This window comes from Rhagoletis zephyria, unplaced genomic scaffold (assembly GCF_001687245.7).
Source record: "Rhagoletis zephyria isolate East Lansing unplaced genomic scaffold, Rhagoletis_zephyria_1.1 Rzeph_scaffold_05131, whole genome shotgun sequence".
Taxonomy (NCBI): domain Eukaryota; kingdom Metazoa; phylum Arthropoda; class Insecta; order Diptera; family Tephritidae; genus Rhagoletis; species Rhagoletis zephyria.
In genome coordinates this window covers 1-16303 of record NW_016162214.1, presented here as the reverse complement: position 1 = coordinate 16303, position 16303 = coordinate 1, and the positions used below count along the sequence as shown (strand labels likewise).

Here is a 16303-nt window from a genome sequence, read left to right as displayed (position 1 = left end):
GGTCCTCTCGGTTCCGTCAATGCGGTTTCCGAGGTGGTTGGTGTTTTGGACTTTTCATCGCCGTGTCCAGCGGCGGCACTACCCTTGCAGGATTCCGAGGCTTCTTTATTTATTGTATTCATCATTCTGGTTCTTTGGCCACCTTTGGCCTTTCGGTGGCCGGAAAATAAGGAAAGGGGAAAAAACGGTGGACCACGGCAGAGCCTCATGCCGCAGCAAGGAATGCTCCCTGACTGCAAACCTTCCAATGGGCTCGGTGACGCATGACACCCTGGATTACGGGGGAGAGGGTAAATTTGACACCCTCCGGGTCTAGATCCATAATGTTCTGTAGAAACAGGTTCACCTCTTGAAGGATGCATTTCGCGCACTATGGTCTTGATGTGGGAGTGGCTAGGCATACAGGGTCCCCTGTATGTTGTGTTACGATTCATCCACATCCTGCATTTTCGCTCGACCCCTTTCGAGACAATGATTCCGACGATATAGAAATAGTGCTGCGAATTGAAACCCAACGGCCACGCTCGCTAGATCATGTCGAACGAATGAACAGAAACGCTCCAGCTCTGAAAGAGTTTAAAGCGGGCCGCGATGTTGGTAACATAGGAAGAGGAAGGTTTTCTCTGCGATTGAAAGACCAGGTGGAGAAGGACTTGGCTTCACTTGGCATTTCCTATTGGCACAGAAGATAAAGGACTGGCGTGCTGTTTTGGACACGACCAAAATCGCTTAGGAAGTTACAGCGGCAATAAAGAAGATGTAACTAAAGGAAACAAGAATGTTTACAAAACTGTTGAATGCTTTTAATACAAACATATGTATGTATGTATGTCTGATGTATGTATGTATGTACGTAGATTTGTATAATGTAAATTCTTCGCACTACTACAATATAACCAAGGGTCTGTGAACTTAACGTATCTAAGTACTTACCCACCATGCATAACATGAGAAATAGGCAACAATCGTCAATGGCAACAAATTGGCGACTCACCGATTTATTGCTGTGGTGACAAATCGGCAACATCACTTCGTTCATGTCAATTTTGAATAAAAAAGTTCTCAAAAATTCCGAAACTTATGAATATGGCGTCAATAGTATTGGCCAAAAGCATCTAAATTATGCCCAAGGACAAGATTGAAAAAATAGGAAGTCGCACAGCGAGAAAATGAATTAATTCCGATTGTAAGTTGGAATTTGGTACAAAAAAATAAATGAACTATTAAAAAGAATAAAATTATTCCAAAAATCGCCTGAAGCGATAAGAAAAGGGCTCATTCAGGTAATAAGAAAACGACTCGCCCAGGCGAGTTGCCTTCGGCGGACGTTTTAGAGCGACCGGTAATAGGAAATCGATTCGATGGCAATATTACCGGCAATAAATTTGTTTCCGAGGGCGACACGTTTTCTTATTGCTGGCAACACAAATTGTTTGGTGGGTTACCTTGTATATGTATGAATGTACACCCGTCATCAGATCAGCTGATTACCGGCATCCGAAAGATTGTTTACTAACAATAAACAATTGTTACCGGTTGCTAGTTGATTATTCGAGGTAAATGATCAATGAACTGACAACTATGGTAACAATCGAAACACTCCGTTCCAAAAATTTATCATCACTCCAAAACAGATTGATTCAAGGGACAAAGTAATAGCGTGGCAGACGCACAGTGATTCGAATAGGACAAACTAGCTGCACAAAAGTCGACACTGAATTTTTGTTATATAAATATTGAAAATGACAACCAATATTCTCATTCTTATGAATTAGATAATATGTTTGCATGATTATTGTTCGAGAATAAGTAATTAATTGTTCTTTTCAGAAAAAAAACGTGGACTTATTGCTATTTTGCATGCCATTATTTTATAGAGGTATGTTTACTTTATGTTTGTAATGGATTTGCAAGCCAAAGGTAAGTACCATTTATTTTCTATATTATATTGTATTTATCACTATTTATTAGTGAAGAAAAAATGTGCAAATCTCAATTTTCGATTTTTTTTAACTATTTGCGTTTATTAATATGAAAGTAGTATTTCCCCACCTGTCCCCAGTCTAAACTTTATATATATATCATAGCTGTGGCTCTATATGTTCTAAATAAGACAGTTTCTATCTGCATAATTCTGTACAACTTTTCTTTCTAATTATTTTCGAAATCATTCCTACTTGATATCGGAAAAAACATTTTGGAAGAATGGCCGAAAAATTAAAAAAAAAATACAAAAATAGCATGCTTTATAAAGTTTTAACCTTGAAATATGATTTTTCTGAGATCAGTAGATTTTCATCGAAGCTAGAAGAAAAATGGAAGAAAAGCGGAGAAAGCAAGGAGCGTTTTTTTTTTAATAACAATTTTTTAATAACAATGGTGGAAGTTTTAGTCTTCCGTGTCTCCATTCATAAAAAGCAGCCTTCGACATCTGCGATATCTATCCAATCTCTCTTGTTTTGTATATATATTAAAACTGTGCTCGGATCTTGAACTTTTTTTCTTGAGCACAGGTTTTGATAGTTACTCGTACCTTATTGCGGATTTCTAAATCCAATGGCGTTCCCGTTGATTGGATTGGAAGTAATGGTAATGGAAAATTTTACCTTTTTTTAAATAATTCCCCAAAGTTATGTTTCTAAAATTTTGCACGTGACTGTTTTTTAATATTAGTATTTCTGAAAATCACCCTAATTTATTATTGATATATTTCGTAGTAAAAAGCCTCATATATGAACAATCAGTTTTATGGAAACTATATCGTCGCTTGACGCGCAATACCTCAAGTGCAAATAAACTTAATTTCCTTTAAACTGAATGGTTTTTTAACTGAACTTATTAAATATATATAAAATTATTGGTCCCGAAAATAATTTTTTTTCTCAGCCACTTCATACGTTTTATTGTATTCGGCGGTTACAAGTTATTGCGCGCCAAGCGACGATATATTATTATGAACAAATTTCGATGATTTTAAGAAATAGTTAAAATAATATTAAAACACAGTCTCGTGCAAAATTTTAATAAAGTAATGTTATAACTGAGATAGAATTAAAACAGCTGATCAAATTTTTTTTTACATTCAAAAGTATAAAGTTTAAAACGTACGAAAACTCATCACCAAGTGTTATCCTGACACAGTTTATTGATTAAACGAATAACTACTTAGTTCTTACAAAGAACGTAGATAATAAGAAAGGACAACTCGTTATAATTGTAGCGAGAAAAGAGAAGACATGCCACTGTTGCGCACTTCCGCTACAATTATAACTAGCTGCCCCTTCTTATTATCTACGTTCTTTGGTTCTTACAAGTTTAATTAGTAGCATTTTATCGATTCTAACTTCCAAACCAAGCACCAAATCACAATTGTGTGATTTGCGTAAATTCCCACCAGCTGTTTTTGATCAGCAGAAATTAACAGCTTCCCCGCAAAATGAAATGTAACTTTGCTCTCTCAATTTCCCCTACTTTGCAAGTTTTTTTCGTACGCGAACGCAAAAAGCTGATAGTTTTGGCTGAGATTTCCATTACGGAACCAAGACGTATTCAATAAGGTGCTATCGGTACGACAATAACAAAATGTACATGTATTTTGTTTTTGCTTTTGTGGCGAGGACTGTCAAAAACTTCATACGAAGGATGTGAAAGAGAACAGAAAACAATAGAGGATCAACTGCTCCAACCAATCACCAGCAGCAATTTGACATATGAAGCCGTGAGGCGAAGAAAAATAAAAGGGTGCTGCTATCACCTGTTAAATACGCCTTGTACGGAACCAATAGCTATATTCCTGCAAAAATCGTTGGACCATATAGTCTATTTGTGGTTTATTGGAGTACTTACAAAAGTGTTCCCCTGTCATGCTGTGGCGAACCAACTGGTGTGTCCGCGCCAGCTTATTATGTGTTACCCGATCACCGCTCGTGTTTTAACGAAATGTAATTTAAGTTAAGAAGTTGAAAGCACATTTGCGTATCTGTCTGTAGCTGAACGTGTAGGGGTGTTCGCTGTTAGTTGTTAGCTCCCAGCATGTTCGGGTTCGAATGCCGTCAGAGGCAACATGTAATTTTTAATTTTTCTTTTTGGTTTTTATTAATTACGAAAAAGCATCTGTGAAGTGAAGAACAAAAGCATGTACAAACGAAAAAATATAACAACAATTCCATTGTTAGTATTTTGGAGTAGTTTTGTGCTACTCTCATGTAATGCAGGGATGGAGTATATGGTCCTGCCCTAGGACATCACAATGTTAATGGGGTCATATTTTTTATATGAATTGTGGTTAATTTTGGAGTATTCCTTGGTCCTTAGGGGATACTCTTTACACGCATGCATGGAGTAGTCGCGATTTTTGCAGGGATCTACCCTACTCAGTACTTGGATTAAAAGTATCGATATCAAAATTACTTGTTATCGAACGAGACCTATCGATTATGTACTTGTATTTACTCGTATCGTTTCATATACTTCCGCTAGTGCTGGATGTTTTTGGGGAGCAACATCGATGTATCGATGCATCGACCTCTTTAAATGGCGAAGTTTTTAAATGTTGGCTGAATTCATTAACGCAGATATGCAAACCATCAGTATCTTTAATTTCACAACCATACAAGATAAATTTGTTCAATTTGGACTTTGATTTAAAATAGTGATATTTTGCATTATTGTGTTTATAAACACAGCCATTGACATAAATTGCTGAAAATTTATTAAAAGTCTTGTAAATTTCAATTTGTCAATTTCTTAATAATTCAGTAAAACAGAATTCGAATTATTGGAACTACCTTAGAAAACACACTTACATACCTACATACACATAAGATGAAAGATTTTCATTGAAAACATACACATAAACAGTCCCACAAAGAAGCCTGCGACTTAAAGATTTCAAGTTGTGCCAACACCAATAACCTGAAGAAATAATAATTTGTATTTACTAAGCTATAATTATCTATTAAAATTGTGCTCGTAGATTTTCACTTACCTATGTGATGGGTATAGAGAGAAACATCGAACATCGAAAAAAACATCGATGTTTGAAATAAATTCAAAAACTTCGATGTATCGATATTACATCGATGTATCTTCCGGCACTACTTTCACCGAAGTTTTCGTTTTTGTAAATGATTTTAGCTCGGTTTATAAAATTTTACCCGAAATCTCATAAATAGTGCTAGAGACAAGAAAATGATTTCCAACGATGAATTCCAATCGCAAAACCATGTGGATTCGGTTGACTTTGAGCTTTATCGCGAACATATGGGAGAATTCAATGTGAGTTCCTCAATTGATTATTTAGGGCTCTTGGGGGGGGGAAAAGCAGCGGTTGTGTGTCGCCGCTTTCTTTATGGATAATTTGATATTTTGTCCTTTTTTCGAATTTATACACAAATCAGTGAACAGTAGTTAGACTTGATAATTAAGTTTATTTGCAGACTTCCGCTTTACATAGGAAATTGGTGAGTAAAGTGGAAGCACTACGTATTTTACGCAAGGAGCTGGAACAATTTCGAACCGAGCGTGATCAATTCAAATTAATGGCGGAGACCTTGCAACTACGTTATTCAGCTATAACACGTAACAATGAATACAGCAGTTGGGTTGGAATGGAGGGCAATAAAACTAGTGTAGCATCAATACTGCACGAAACGCGAGAGAGAAATATAAAGCTCACCACGGAAGTAGAATCTCTGAAGCAAAAGTTAAACGAGCTGCAGGGTGATATCGAACTCCTAAGGTCTGCTACAAAGGAAGCAAAATCGGAAAGATTGCAAAATGAATTGATTGCTGAATCAAGCAATTCGGAAGCTGTGCAATGGAAGGGGGAGCGTTCGAATTTTATTTGTCATTTGGAGAACCTGAAAAAGAAGGTAAATAGTGTATTACCAAATACAAGTAAAAAAAAGTTTATCCAGATAGGTTCCTCTTGTTAGAATGTACAGCTTGCCTTTGATCTAAAAACTTTAATAGACGAAAAAGAGGATATTATATCAGAACGTGATGCTTACAAATGCAAGGCGCATAGGCTGAATCATGAACTGCTAAATGCACTAAAAGCCAACGAATCACATCCTAAGGTACATATCGCACATTTTCTGTGTCATAATCCAAAAAAAAAAAATTTAGTTAGGTATACAGAGATGTTCTATGTTGTGTAAAAATTCCATAGATGTACCGATTACCAGTACCTCATTAGAACAAAATATGTATTGATTTCTACTATGAGCGTGCATATACACATGTATGTATGTAAATTCAAACCCTTAAAGCCGTTTTTCTGCAGTTTTTGGTTTTTGGATTATGACACTGGCAGAATATGTTTTTTGTGAAATTTACATTAAAGCTATATCACGCAATAATACCTTTTCTAATTTTTATAGCTAATCGATATTGATGGCGTATTGTTAGAAAATAAGTACCTACACGAACGGTCAAAAAATGTTGAGTGCGAATTGGATATAACAAAGCAATCTCTTAACAAATACAAGGTATAAAATACTAACATAAAAAACGCTGATTTGGTCTGCTTTATTTGGTCTTAGTCGTTTGTATAAACTAATATGTAACTTAATTTAACTTATTTCATGCTTCAAAGACTATGTTGGAAACGAAGCGTAAAAAGGGTATTATTAAACTAGGTTCCCATGCAAATGATGAAAGTATTTTGTCCCATAAACAAGGTAAAGAGGTGCATAATACACCATTGATGTTGTGTTTCACTCTTTTAGCTACCTTTTTCGTTTATACAATTTTTTTACTTACATATAGTACATATTATGTACCAGGACCTTATATTAAACTTGTGTTAAATATCCCTCATTCATACTTTTATAACCCAAATAAAGAAATTTGTTTGGCAAATTTCTAACAATTTTGCGTAAAATATTTTGTAGTTTCCACGTAAAAGGCAATAGCGATGCATTTTGGTAGCATATAAAAAACCTTAAGTGTGCCCGCTGAAAAATTCTTTTTTTTTTTATTTATGACAACATTTCCGTAAATTAGCGATATGTATTCTTCCGTTCACTGCAAAATATTTTAACAGTAAAAACTTTAAATAATATTAATGTTAATGTATAATTGCAGTCAAAACAATGCTTGATAGTGGCGTGGACTTACCTACAAAAACAGAGACTATTCAAGACTTGAAATCACTCTGTTTGGCGCTGCTAGATAATTTAAACGACAAGCATATCGCTCTTAATCATCAAAAGAAAACTAACAAGTAAGTTTTTGTTATAGAAACGATGTGAACATATTGTTTAGGCGGTGTTTATAGTTAATACTTATGTTCACTCTAATCCTATCCTTTTATTTCTTCTGCCACCATTATCATGTGTAGGATGTTTGTATAATATACATGTATACATTTTTGTTGCAGAATTCTTGCAGCTAAAATTGCCGAGCTGGACCAACGCATACAATGCCTAGCCGGCATTGGCGACATGAGTGGAACTGCATCCTCTTGCAATAGCGAGTATTCACCCTCTCAATTCTTACTTCAGGGTTACAGTGCTTCATCTGTTGATTCCAGTAACGTCATCGAAACGGAGGCGACAACAACCACCACAACCAACACGAAATGTTCGGTTGTCCTTAAAATTAACGATTCAGAAACTTTGACAACGGAACGAGAAGACTCAAATAAAACTTCGCGAGTCGGTATTTCAGACGACTCTGTGGATTCATTATCAACAGAATCTGGGCGCAGCATAATGTCTTCAGAATACGGTGGCTTTGCAGGGGCTATAGGCACATTCAGCCTCAGCGAATTCACAAATGCTGCCATGCATGCATACGAAACGTCACCGTCGACTACCACGGACTCGGGTGGCAATTCCAGCAGAAGAGTGAACGTCAGTACGAGCAACCCGCGCATAACCAGCGCAATCGCGAGGGAGCGACATAATGATTTGAAAGACTTGCCCCCAGAGCTAGCTGCTATGGTGCAACAAGCCCTCCATGAGTTGGATATGCGTGATTTTGACGAAGTTGTAAACGCGAGCGAAGGATGTGACGATAGAGGCTTAGGCGGGCATGAGAAAACGTTGATGGGCACCCTCGCTACGTACGAAGAAAATGAAGAAACAGAAAAAAATCCATGCCAAGTTTAAACCAACAAGGGTTCCAGCTTTTTGTTATTTCAAATTTTTTTATGCAGTTATACTAAATAGCATAGCTTTGTTGAGTATAAGTAAACGTTGTTGTTATGGTTCCGAGATATAGAAAATACGGCTATAGACACCCACGAGTACAAATTCAAATACGTACATATGTACACTCATTAGCACTACATATGACCAAACAAGCACTATTTTAATGTTTTGTTACTTCGTTCTTTTAGTTTAAAACGAATAAAATCCATTCATTTGCGCAATAAACAATGAAACATAGACTTTCCTTATATTGAATTTATTTAAGATTAATATTTTAACTATTTTCTATCTATGCATTAGCATTACAATCACAGTATATCGATTAAAGAAATTATAATTTCCAGAAAACAAAATAACGCGACATCCAAACGAAGAAACTTCTATGCATACAGGAACATCGAAGTCAGCCTGTAAATAAAATTAAATTGCAAGTTCTTTATTTAGGTCACTAAAGTTTAATTGAAATTTGGAACGATAAGCTTTTGATATTTGAATTATAGGATTAACTATGCGTGGACGATCAGTTGTCAAGTGCGAATGGATGAATATAAGTGCTTTTAAAGTTGGTGAAAAATTAATACACTTTAGTTTGATTACTTTTCAACATGCAGTTTTTATTTAACACATTACAATAGTGTATTTTCATATCACATAAAATTACATGAGCAAATCATTTATATCAGAATAACGCTGAATGATCTTAATATACAAATGTACATATATAATAAAATCGTGTTGGCCATTTTTAATATGTGTGTTCGTTGAAATTCACTAATTTGGAATCAATTTTTGATGGCACTATGCCCCAACTAGAAATACCATAGACCGTAAATAACGATTATTTCTCAAATTTCTATTAAAAAATCGTACTGAAATAGCTTATCTTTGTGACTCGGGAAAATATCAACTTCAAAAGTTACTTTCTGAGTTTAAATTTTGTTAAAAAAAAAAACACACACAAAAGGTTTACATATATAATCGTTACGGTCCCTGAGATATACAAAATATGTACGTACATATATGCGTGCGTATGTTATAAAATTGGTACCTAATAATAGTAGCCGATACTATAAATATAAATTAACCTTATTCTAGCGTTCATTGGATGATTAATGGCAACGCATGTAGATACATATTTCGATACAAAGACCGAGCATGCAGTTGTTACTTGTTAGTAAATGAAAGTTTTAAAATGTTTAAAGGAAGTGCTCTGACTAGCTCGTTTCGCCTTTACGAATAATTAGACTGACATTTTTTTGCTTTTGTTAAATGAGTTTCAAGTTTCGAATTAAAATAAAATAACGGTTGTACAAGTTTAATTTCAATAAATGGAATAAACTGCCAAACTATGAAAGGATTTCGAATTACCGAAAGGTTTTTTCTAAATACGTATTATTGGAAAGCTCAGCCATATGTATGTAGGTATGTATGTATTTACTAGTGTACCTACTTATTTATTTAAAGACTTGTTTACATTATAGACATACAAAAAAGTTTTAAAAAATTTTAATTAACTAATTCCAAAGAAATTAAAACTAACGAAATTCGAAATACAATAAGTTAAATTTTTGATAAAACGTTTTTTTTTTTTTTTGACTAAACATAAAATCGTTTAAGAGAATTTGGGAGAATCCTTCTGATAAATAAATACTTATTATAGTGAAATGCGCCGAAATTTAATGTCGCAATGGCATTCGTGGATTGGTAATTTTTATATTTCCGCTCCTTTACGGAAAATGTATCGCCGACTATTGTGAGGGTCGCAGCCAAGCTTTGCTCTAACCCACTTCAACTCTCTACATCACCGTTAGTATTTGCTTCAACTGCATTGCTATCATAATAGTAACCTACCAGCTTAGTTATTTGCGACGCAACAAAACCACTGCCCAAACCCGTAATAATGCCATGCAAAAGTAAGCGTTGCTTACTCATCGACATTTGGGTGGTACGGTCACTAGAAAAGGTTTGATTGCGCCGATGACATAAATATCAATTAATGAATGACATGTAATTGGTGAAGAGCACGTAGTTCTCTACTAACCGCGCACACAACTCTTGACGCACAGCTGCTGTAAATTTATTAACCAAACAAAGCGCCGTCGTGGTGCCAAAGATCAAATTGTAAAGTAAAACAATCTGAAAGTTGCCGAGCCATTCTATGGCACCAAAGTCACCCAACAGATCAAAGTTCGTAATACCTGCAACGAAAATGTTCAATAATTGAGTTACACAAAAAAAAAGAATCGAAAGGCAATAATTAAGGCTTTTAAAAGTTAATTCAGACAACAACCATACTCCGGATTAAAGGTGCAATTACAGATTTAGGATTAGACTTGATATACACCAATGTCACTTAACAGTACGGCGTCGCAGCAATTGCGTTCTAAAATGCAAGAGAACAATTTGCAGCAAGTATGCATAGCACCTTTAATCTGAGTCAATGCCGCCTCGTGTCTAGATTATAACTCACCAATAATTCTGCTGAGCAGCGGCAGAGCTGAACTCAAAATTAAAACCAACGCACAGTTGAGTATCAATTGGGCGAGTGAAGTTTTTCGTTTTTGTGGGCGCACATGACGCATAAAAGGCATCGTGTAGAACCCAACGACCGAAGTGGCACCCAAATAAAATATTAGACACACTTCTAAGCCAGCGCCAAACGGACCGAGCTTGGACAGCGACGTGATGCCAAGTGTGAATTGCTGCAACTAAACAAAAAAAACAATTTATATTTGAACTGATGACGAGCTAAACAAAACAAAAACAACTTACTCTTTTGCTAAGAGGTAATGCTTTGATTCCAATTAACAACTCCAGTGTATTTTGCACCACCAACAGCACTGTTATTCCCGTAAAGAACAATAACGATAGCATTGCCAGTGGATAGACAAAGTTGCGTTGAAACGCTGACGACTTGCGTAGCTTTTCCAGCTCTCGACTTTCAGACTCCAATTCTCTCAGTCTTTGATTGAGCTTTTCATGCTCGTTTTGGTGGCTATCTAGCGGTTTTCGTTGATACAGGTGCTCCAACGATGTATGTTTGTAATAGCCGCCGGCACCACCATTTGTGTAGCTGCGCGTCAAACTGGAACGCAAGCTGCTGCTACCGTTGCCACTGATGCTGACATTCAGCAGTTCAATGTTCGCTAATTTTCGTTTCACACTGGCGATTTCCATGTAGTATACTTGGTATTCCTCATTGACGTCGCGAAGCAGATGCGGCTTCACCAGCACTTGTCCCATTACGCCAAAGAGACGAACGAAACCAAGAGGTGTACAAACTACGGAAATATATGAAATAGATTCAATTAACAAAATAATTTAGTAAAAAACCAAGTATCTTAGAACCCAAAACAAAGACTGATTCTCTAAATAGTTTATACAAATTAGTTCGTAAGTATAAAATAATGTTCAAATGTAATTTTGCTAGTATTGAGTATTTAGCATATCTAAATTGGGTATTTAGTTTCTTGAAACAAAAGTATTTAAGTATGTATGTATGTCCATCACTGAACATTTCTATTTTTCACTGAGAAGTGATTCAGTCTGCCTGCTCACTGTAAATCTATAAATAAAAAACTTTCTTGATTTACTATCGAAACCTTTGCCTTGGAAACGGGGGTACATAAAAACCTAATTTGTCAAAGTGAACAAAACAATAAAGAAAGAGAACATAAAGGACAATATATTTCTATACCTCACAACGCAAACTATACCAGCAAAACAGAAACGTATATTACTTTTATTAAAAAACGATTATAAAGTGCTATGTCTCAAGGAGATATGGACGAAGACTTCCTGGACTTTGAGTCAAAAGTCAATCAGGTAATGAAACTACTTGAGGATATGGCCAGCGCTAATAAATCGGAGTCAGAAAGTACAAAAAAGCCAGATACGTAAGTCAATTACAGCAAGTAACGACAAAAGATAATGCTTCATAGTCATAGTGAACTACTATAGCGCCAACACGCATTTTCACTTTTTTCCGTTAGTAAGTCTGACATCAATGAGGATAAATTTATTGTCAGCGTGCGTCAGGATCGCACGGTGCTCAATCGGAAGGCGGCCCATGAGAAAGACCCTAACGATCAGGGCGGTCCCCAGCAAATGGACAAATATACCTTCATGCAGCAGATGGAGCAAGACGCCGCCGAACGCGCTAAGGTGCGGCAGGAACGCGAGCGTATAGCTCAAAACTTTCGCAGGTTAGTTAGTCAAAGCATAATACGAGAAGATGAATGTATTCAAAGACTTTACCCTTCACAGTCTAGGCAACGAAGCTTTCCGCAAGCAGAACTACGAAAAGGCCATACAAATGTACACAAAAGCCATAGAACACGTAAAGGATAGCCCGATACTTTACAATAACCGAGCGCTCTCTTATCTCAAGTAAGTATACATAGATAAAAAAGGCGAACAATAATTTATTATAAACGCGTTTACATATGTACATCGTCAAAGGCTTCGCAATGCTAAACGCGCAATAATCGATGCTGACTACGTGATTAACAAATTAGACGAAAAGAACTTACGATCCTGGTTATATCGTGCAGCGGCCTATCTGCGATTGGGCGATGAAAAAAATTATGAGACGAGCATTAAATTCGCAAAGAAGAATAATTCTAAAGAAATTGACTACATAGCTGCATTTCAAGAGAAACTCAGAACAGAATTCTAAATAAGGATACAAAAATAAGCCCAAGCACTTTAAATTGATTCCCATATTGTGTAATGTTTAATCATTAGAACTCGAAATTTTGTATTTACATATGTATACCGACATGCAAATGTATGTAAATCAATGTACTATTTTTTACTCACCGAGAAGTAGAAGCACACCCAGAAATGAAACGCAGGAGTATAGAAATGGTAGATGTACACTGCCCAAATCTGGAAATAAAAATGCAACAAGCAGCAGTGAATATTATTGAAACTGAACTGAAACAATTGATTAACAGAACACAAATAATACAAATGCAATTCACTACGGAAATAGATTTCCGGTGTATTTTCCGCTACACTGGATATCCATGTTTTTGCAACTGCTGTTGGGCAATAAAAGTAAATAAGTGAAGTACATCACTACAGTACGTACTTAGCAGTGACAAAAATCCAATTCTTTCCGGATCCATGACGGCGGACAGTACATAGGTTATGCCCAAGACAACCGTTGCTAAAAGACTGAATACTGTAAATGTTTCATAGACGCGTGCAATTATGCCCTTCTTATGTCCCACAAACCCTGTGGACTCGGTGAATAAGTACGCGAAAGGCAGAAATACAAACAGCGAGAGATTGGAGAATAGAAACACGTGATTCCAAAGACCTTTGAAAAACAAAAAAAACATATTGCATATAGCGATTATGTCTCCGCTTACGAATCAGTTAAGAATTTACCTTGTATAAGAGAGCTATTCAACCATTTCACGTAGTAGCTGTTGGGGTACAGCAACAAAATTTCATTGCTGGCTATTGAAATCGGCAACAGAAGTGCTGCGCCCACGGCGATCGCCATCGAAAATGTGCACAACCAGGAACTGAAATCAAAACGACAAACGGATGTTGTAGATTGAAAAACTATGTGTTTGTGACTGCAATTAGTGCGTTCGTGCATCAAAAAGGTCATTGATCTAGATTCTAGATATGCTTGCATAAACGTTTGTACATTGTTTGAAATGCAAAATGCCGTGACTCCTAAAAAATTCAAAATTCACTTTTTGATTTGATCGAATTATAACTCCCCACATCGATTTATAAAACAAAAAAATAATATTATTCACGACTTTTTGCATTTCCGTTGACGATGTGTACATACATACTATGTATGTATGTATCTACGCTTACTATTTTAAGCAGGGACCTGGGTTAATCACAGGATGCAAGGGCGTGTCTGTCTTGGAGCACGTGGCCCGCTACATAAACGATTACTATATTAAAATCCTTTCAGCGTTGGGTGGTGCGTGGGTCTTGGGACCAGCCTGGTAAAAACATAAGTTGCGTTCCAGATAACTTCGTATATAAACCTGTAAAACTGTCAAATAATAAAATTACTCTCTTGAAAGAGAGGAGCAAGAGAGAAAAAATAAAAATCACCTGGAACGCGAAAAGCCACTTTTCCTGTAACTACTTCCATTTTTTTTATGTTAAGCGCCATGGAGACGATCAAATATCTTTATCAGCCGTCTCGCGTTTGCTTGACAAAAAAGAAGCGCACTTGCCTTCTGATCGTCGTGGTGTGCAAGTGCGCGGACAAGAAAAAGAAATTGTTTGTTGAATTAACGCGTTTATTTGAACGTTTGCGGGCAAGACACGAGCCAATCTCACACATATGCAATGCTTGACGTATTTATTTGATTGTCTCCGTGGCGCTTAATGTTCTTTGCTATCTGTTTTTGCTTACAAATGCAACCCTGCCTATCGTTTGATACTTTTCATGAACTTGCAGAAAATGAACTTGAAGAAAAACTTCGGACTAAAACCTGCAACTTCTGACTGAGAGAGAGAGCAAGTTACTCTCACAAAAGTGGTTTGACTTGCAGGTTTTTTGGCACCTGGAACGCTTTCCTGCAAAAAAAAACCTGCAAATCGTGAATATCGTGAGCATCTGGAACGCAACTATAAATTCGATGAAAATACGAAAAAATGGCGGTGTGCAAGGTTTAAGGCCATGCAGATAAAACGCTTGCTTCATAGGCCCGTCAGAATGGGTACTTGTACGCCAATAACGGAAAAGTATGCGAAGGAAGTGACGTACGTGCAGTAGAGATACGCCACAATGAAGGTTTTGCCCCTGCAAACAAAAATTAGCTGTTCCTTATGACCGCGTACTTGGGGTTTACACTAGTAAATTTTTCAGATACAATAGCAAAACATTCACACTTTGTTCAGTAATCTATTCACACTTCTCTCGATGTCTTCGTCACTTTCTCTGGCTTTTGGAAGACAATTTATTATCTGGATGCCTACTTTACTCAAACAATATGACAATTAATGCTTATTCTCGTTTGTCTTGACTTGTGTAAACGCGAGGTTATACAACTGTCAGCAGTGACGGACTTACGTGCGTCAAAAGTTGAGTATTGGCCAACGTTTGTTGGGTCCGTCGACGTAAGGGTTGCCAATCTGACGCTCTCTATGCAAACACACACAGTCTACTTAACTGTCAGTTTCATCATTGAGCGTCACGTATGAAAGTTCTCATTCTGACGGGGCCATGACGGGACCATCACTTTGACAGATAAGATGAAATGTATGAAAATGTACGAGGCATGCCACATAGATCGTTTCAGCTGCGAAAATATGGCCAACTCTCATCTTTTTGCGCGCGTTGACCATCAGCTGGGTTAATTTTTATTCAAACTCGAGTTTTCATGCAGAAACATAAAACTTTTAAAACTAAATATGTACATATATTAAATCCTCTGCAATTTTCACGAGTAAAGAAGCAGTACAAAATTTTTTCCTTGGACACCATTGTGGCATACCTTTTGCTTTTGCGCTTTGCTGGCAAAGTTATAAATATCACGCAAAGCCACCTAGTTTCATCTGGTATGGCCTTTAATGCAGCTGCCCAGAATCTGTAGCTCGTTTCTGTAACTCTTCTCTACTGATTATTTCTCTACTGGTAGAGAATATACGTCATTCTCTACTACTCATTAGCCTTGGTAGAGAATTGTTACAGAAACGAGCTCCTGATACCTAGTCTCTCCAGATTCATCTCCATCACTCAATGAATTGTCAGCATCGAAACATCCATAAATCCGCTGCCNTTGGTAGAGAATTGTTACAGAAACGAGCTCCTGATACCTAGTCTCTCCAGATTCATCTCCATCACTCAATGAATTGTCAGCATCGAAACATCCATAAATCCGCTGCCCCTTTTAATGGACGAAACAACAAATTGATCACATTGTGATAGACAAAAGATACCCATAGAACGTTATTGACGCTCGTTCCATCCGAGGAGCCAACATCGACTCGGAGCATTACATTATTGTTTCTGAGGTTCACAAGCGCCTCTGTACAATAAGAGCGGCCGACTCTCAATCCTGCTCCACTTCCCCATCTCTCCACACCCATGCGGAAGAGGTGGACGGCTCATTCCCACGACAGCCGGTTCTACGTACCGGAATGACTCGGGTTTT

The 16303-nt window shown here is 36.9% G+C and overlaps 4 protein-coding genes across 7 annotated transcripts in view; 2 read left to right on the top strand and 2 right to left on the bottom strand.

The window, feature by feature from the left end:
- The window catches only part of LOC108371659 (dynein heavy chain 5, axonemal-like), a 32050-nt gene extending 27146 nt beyond the window's left edge, over window positions 1-4904 (bottom strand). The window contains exon 1 of the mRNA XM_017627261.1: window positions 4853-4904. The gene's annotated coding sequence lies outside the window, so the exon portion shown is untranslated. The remainder of the gene's footprint in view (window positions 1-4852) is intronic.
- Window positions 4905-5056: 152 nt separating this feature from the next.
- Window positions 5057-8949, top strand: LOC108371660 (coiled-coil domain-containing protein 149-like). Of its 2 annotated transcripts, none has more exons than XM_017627262.1 (7): window positions 5057-5277; window positions 5439-5873; window positions 5937-6080; window positions 6384-6491; window positions 6599-6683; window positions 7090-7228; window positions 7385-8949. In XM_017627262.1, the coding sequence occupies exons 1-7, from the start codon at window positions 5191-5193 to the stop codon at window positions 8115-8117; spliced, it is 1731 nt and encodes a 576-aa protein (XP_017482751.1). In that variant the 5' UTR covers window positions 5057-5190; the 3' UTR covers window positions 8118-8949. The 2 variants fall into 2 exon arrangements, with proteins under 2 accessions (XP_017482751.1, XP_017482752.1); XM_017627263.1 differs by having other exon boundaries at window positions 5187-5277; window positions 5428-5873.
- Window positions 8376-14168, bottom strand: LOC108371661 (protein Lilipod-like). 3 transcript variants are annotated; one of them, XM_017627266.1, is made up of 7 exons: window positions 13557-13907; window positions 13255-13485; window positions 12981-13049; window positions 10932-11440; window positions 10630-10867; window positions 10201-10357; window positions 8376-8567 (listed from the first exon to the last, which is right to left on the bottom strand). In XM_017627266.1, the coding sequence occupies exons 1-7, from the start codon at window positions 13810-13812 to the stop codon at window positions 8540-8542; spliced, it is 1488 nt and encodes a 495-aa protein (XP_017482755.1). In that variant the 5' UTR covers window positions 13813-13907; the 3' UTR covers window positions 8376-8539. The 3 variants fall into 3 exon arrangements, with proteins under 3 accessions (XP_017482755.1, XP_017482756.1, XP_017482754.1); XM_017627267.1 differs by lacking the exon at window positions 8376-8567 and adding an exon at window positions 14004-14168 and having other exon boundaries at window positions 8952-10357; window positions 13557-13696; XM_017627265.1 differs by lacking the exon at window positions 8376-8567 and having other exon boundaries at window positions 8952-10357.
- On the top strand, window positions 11928-12972 carry LOC108371663 (tetratricopeptide repeat protein 12-like). The gene is made up of 4 exons (XM_017627270.1): window positions 11928-12055; window positions 12152-12364; window positions 12426-12548; window positions 12621-12972. Exons 1-4 carry the CDS (start codon window positions 11928-11930, stop codon window positions 12835-12837), a joined length of 681 nt encoding a protein of 226 aa, XP_017482759.1. The 3' UTR covers window positions 12838-12972.
- Window positions 14169-16303: the final 2135 nt, after the last annotated feature.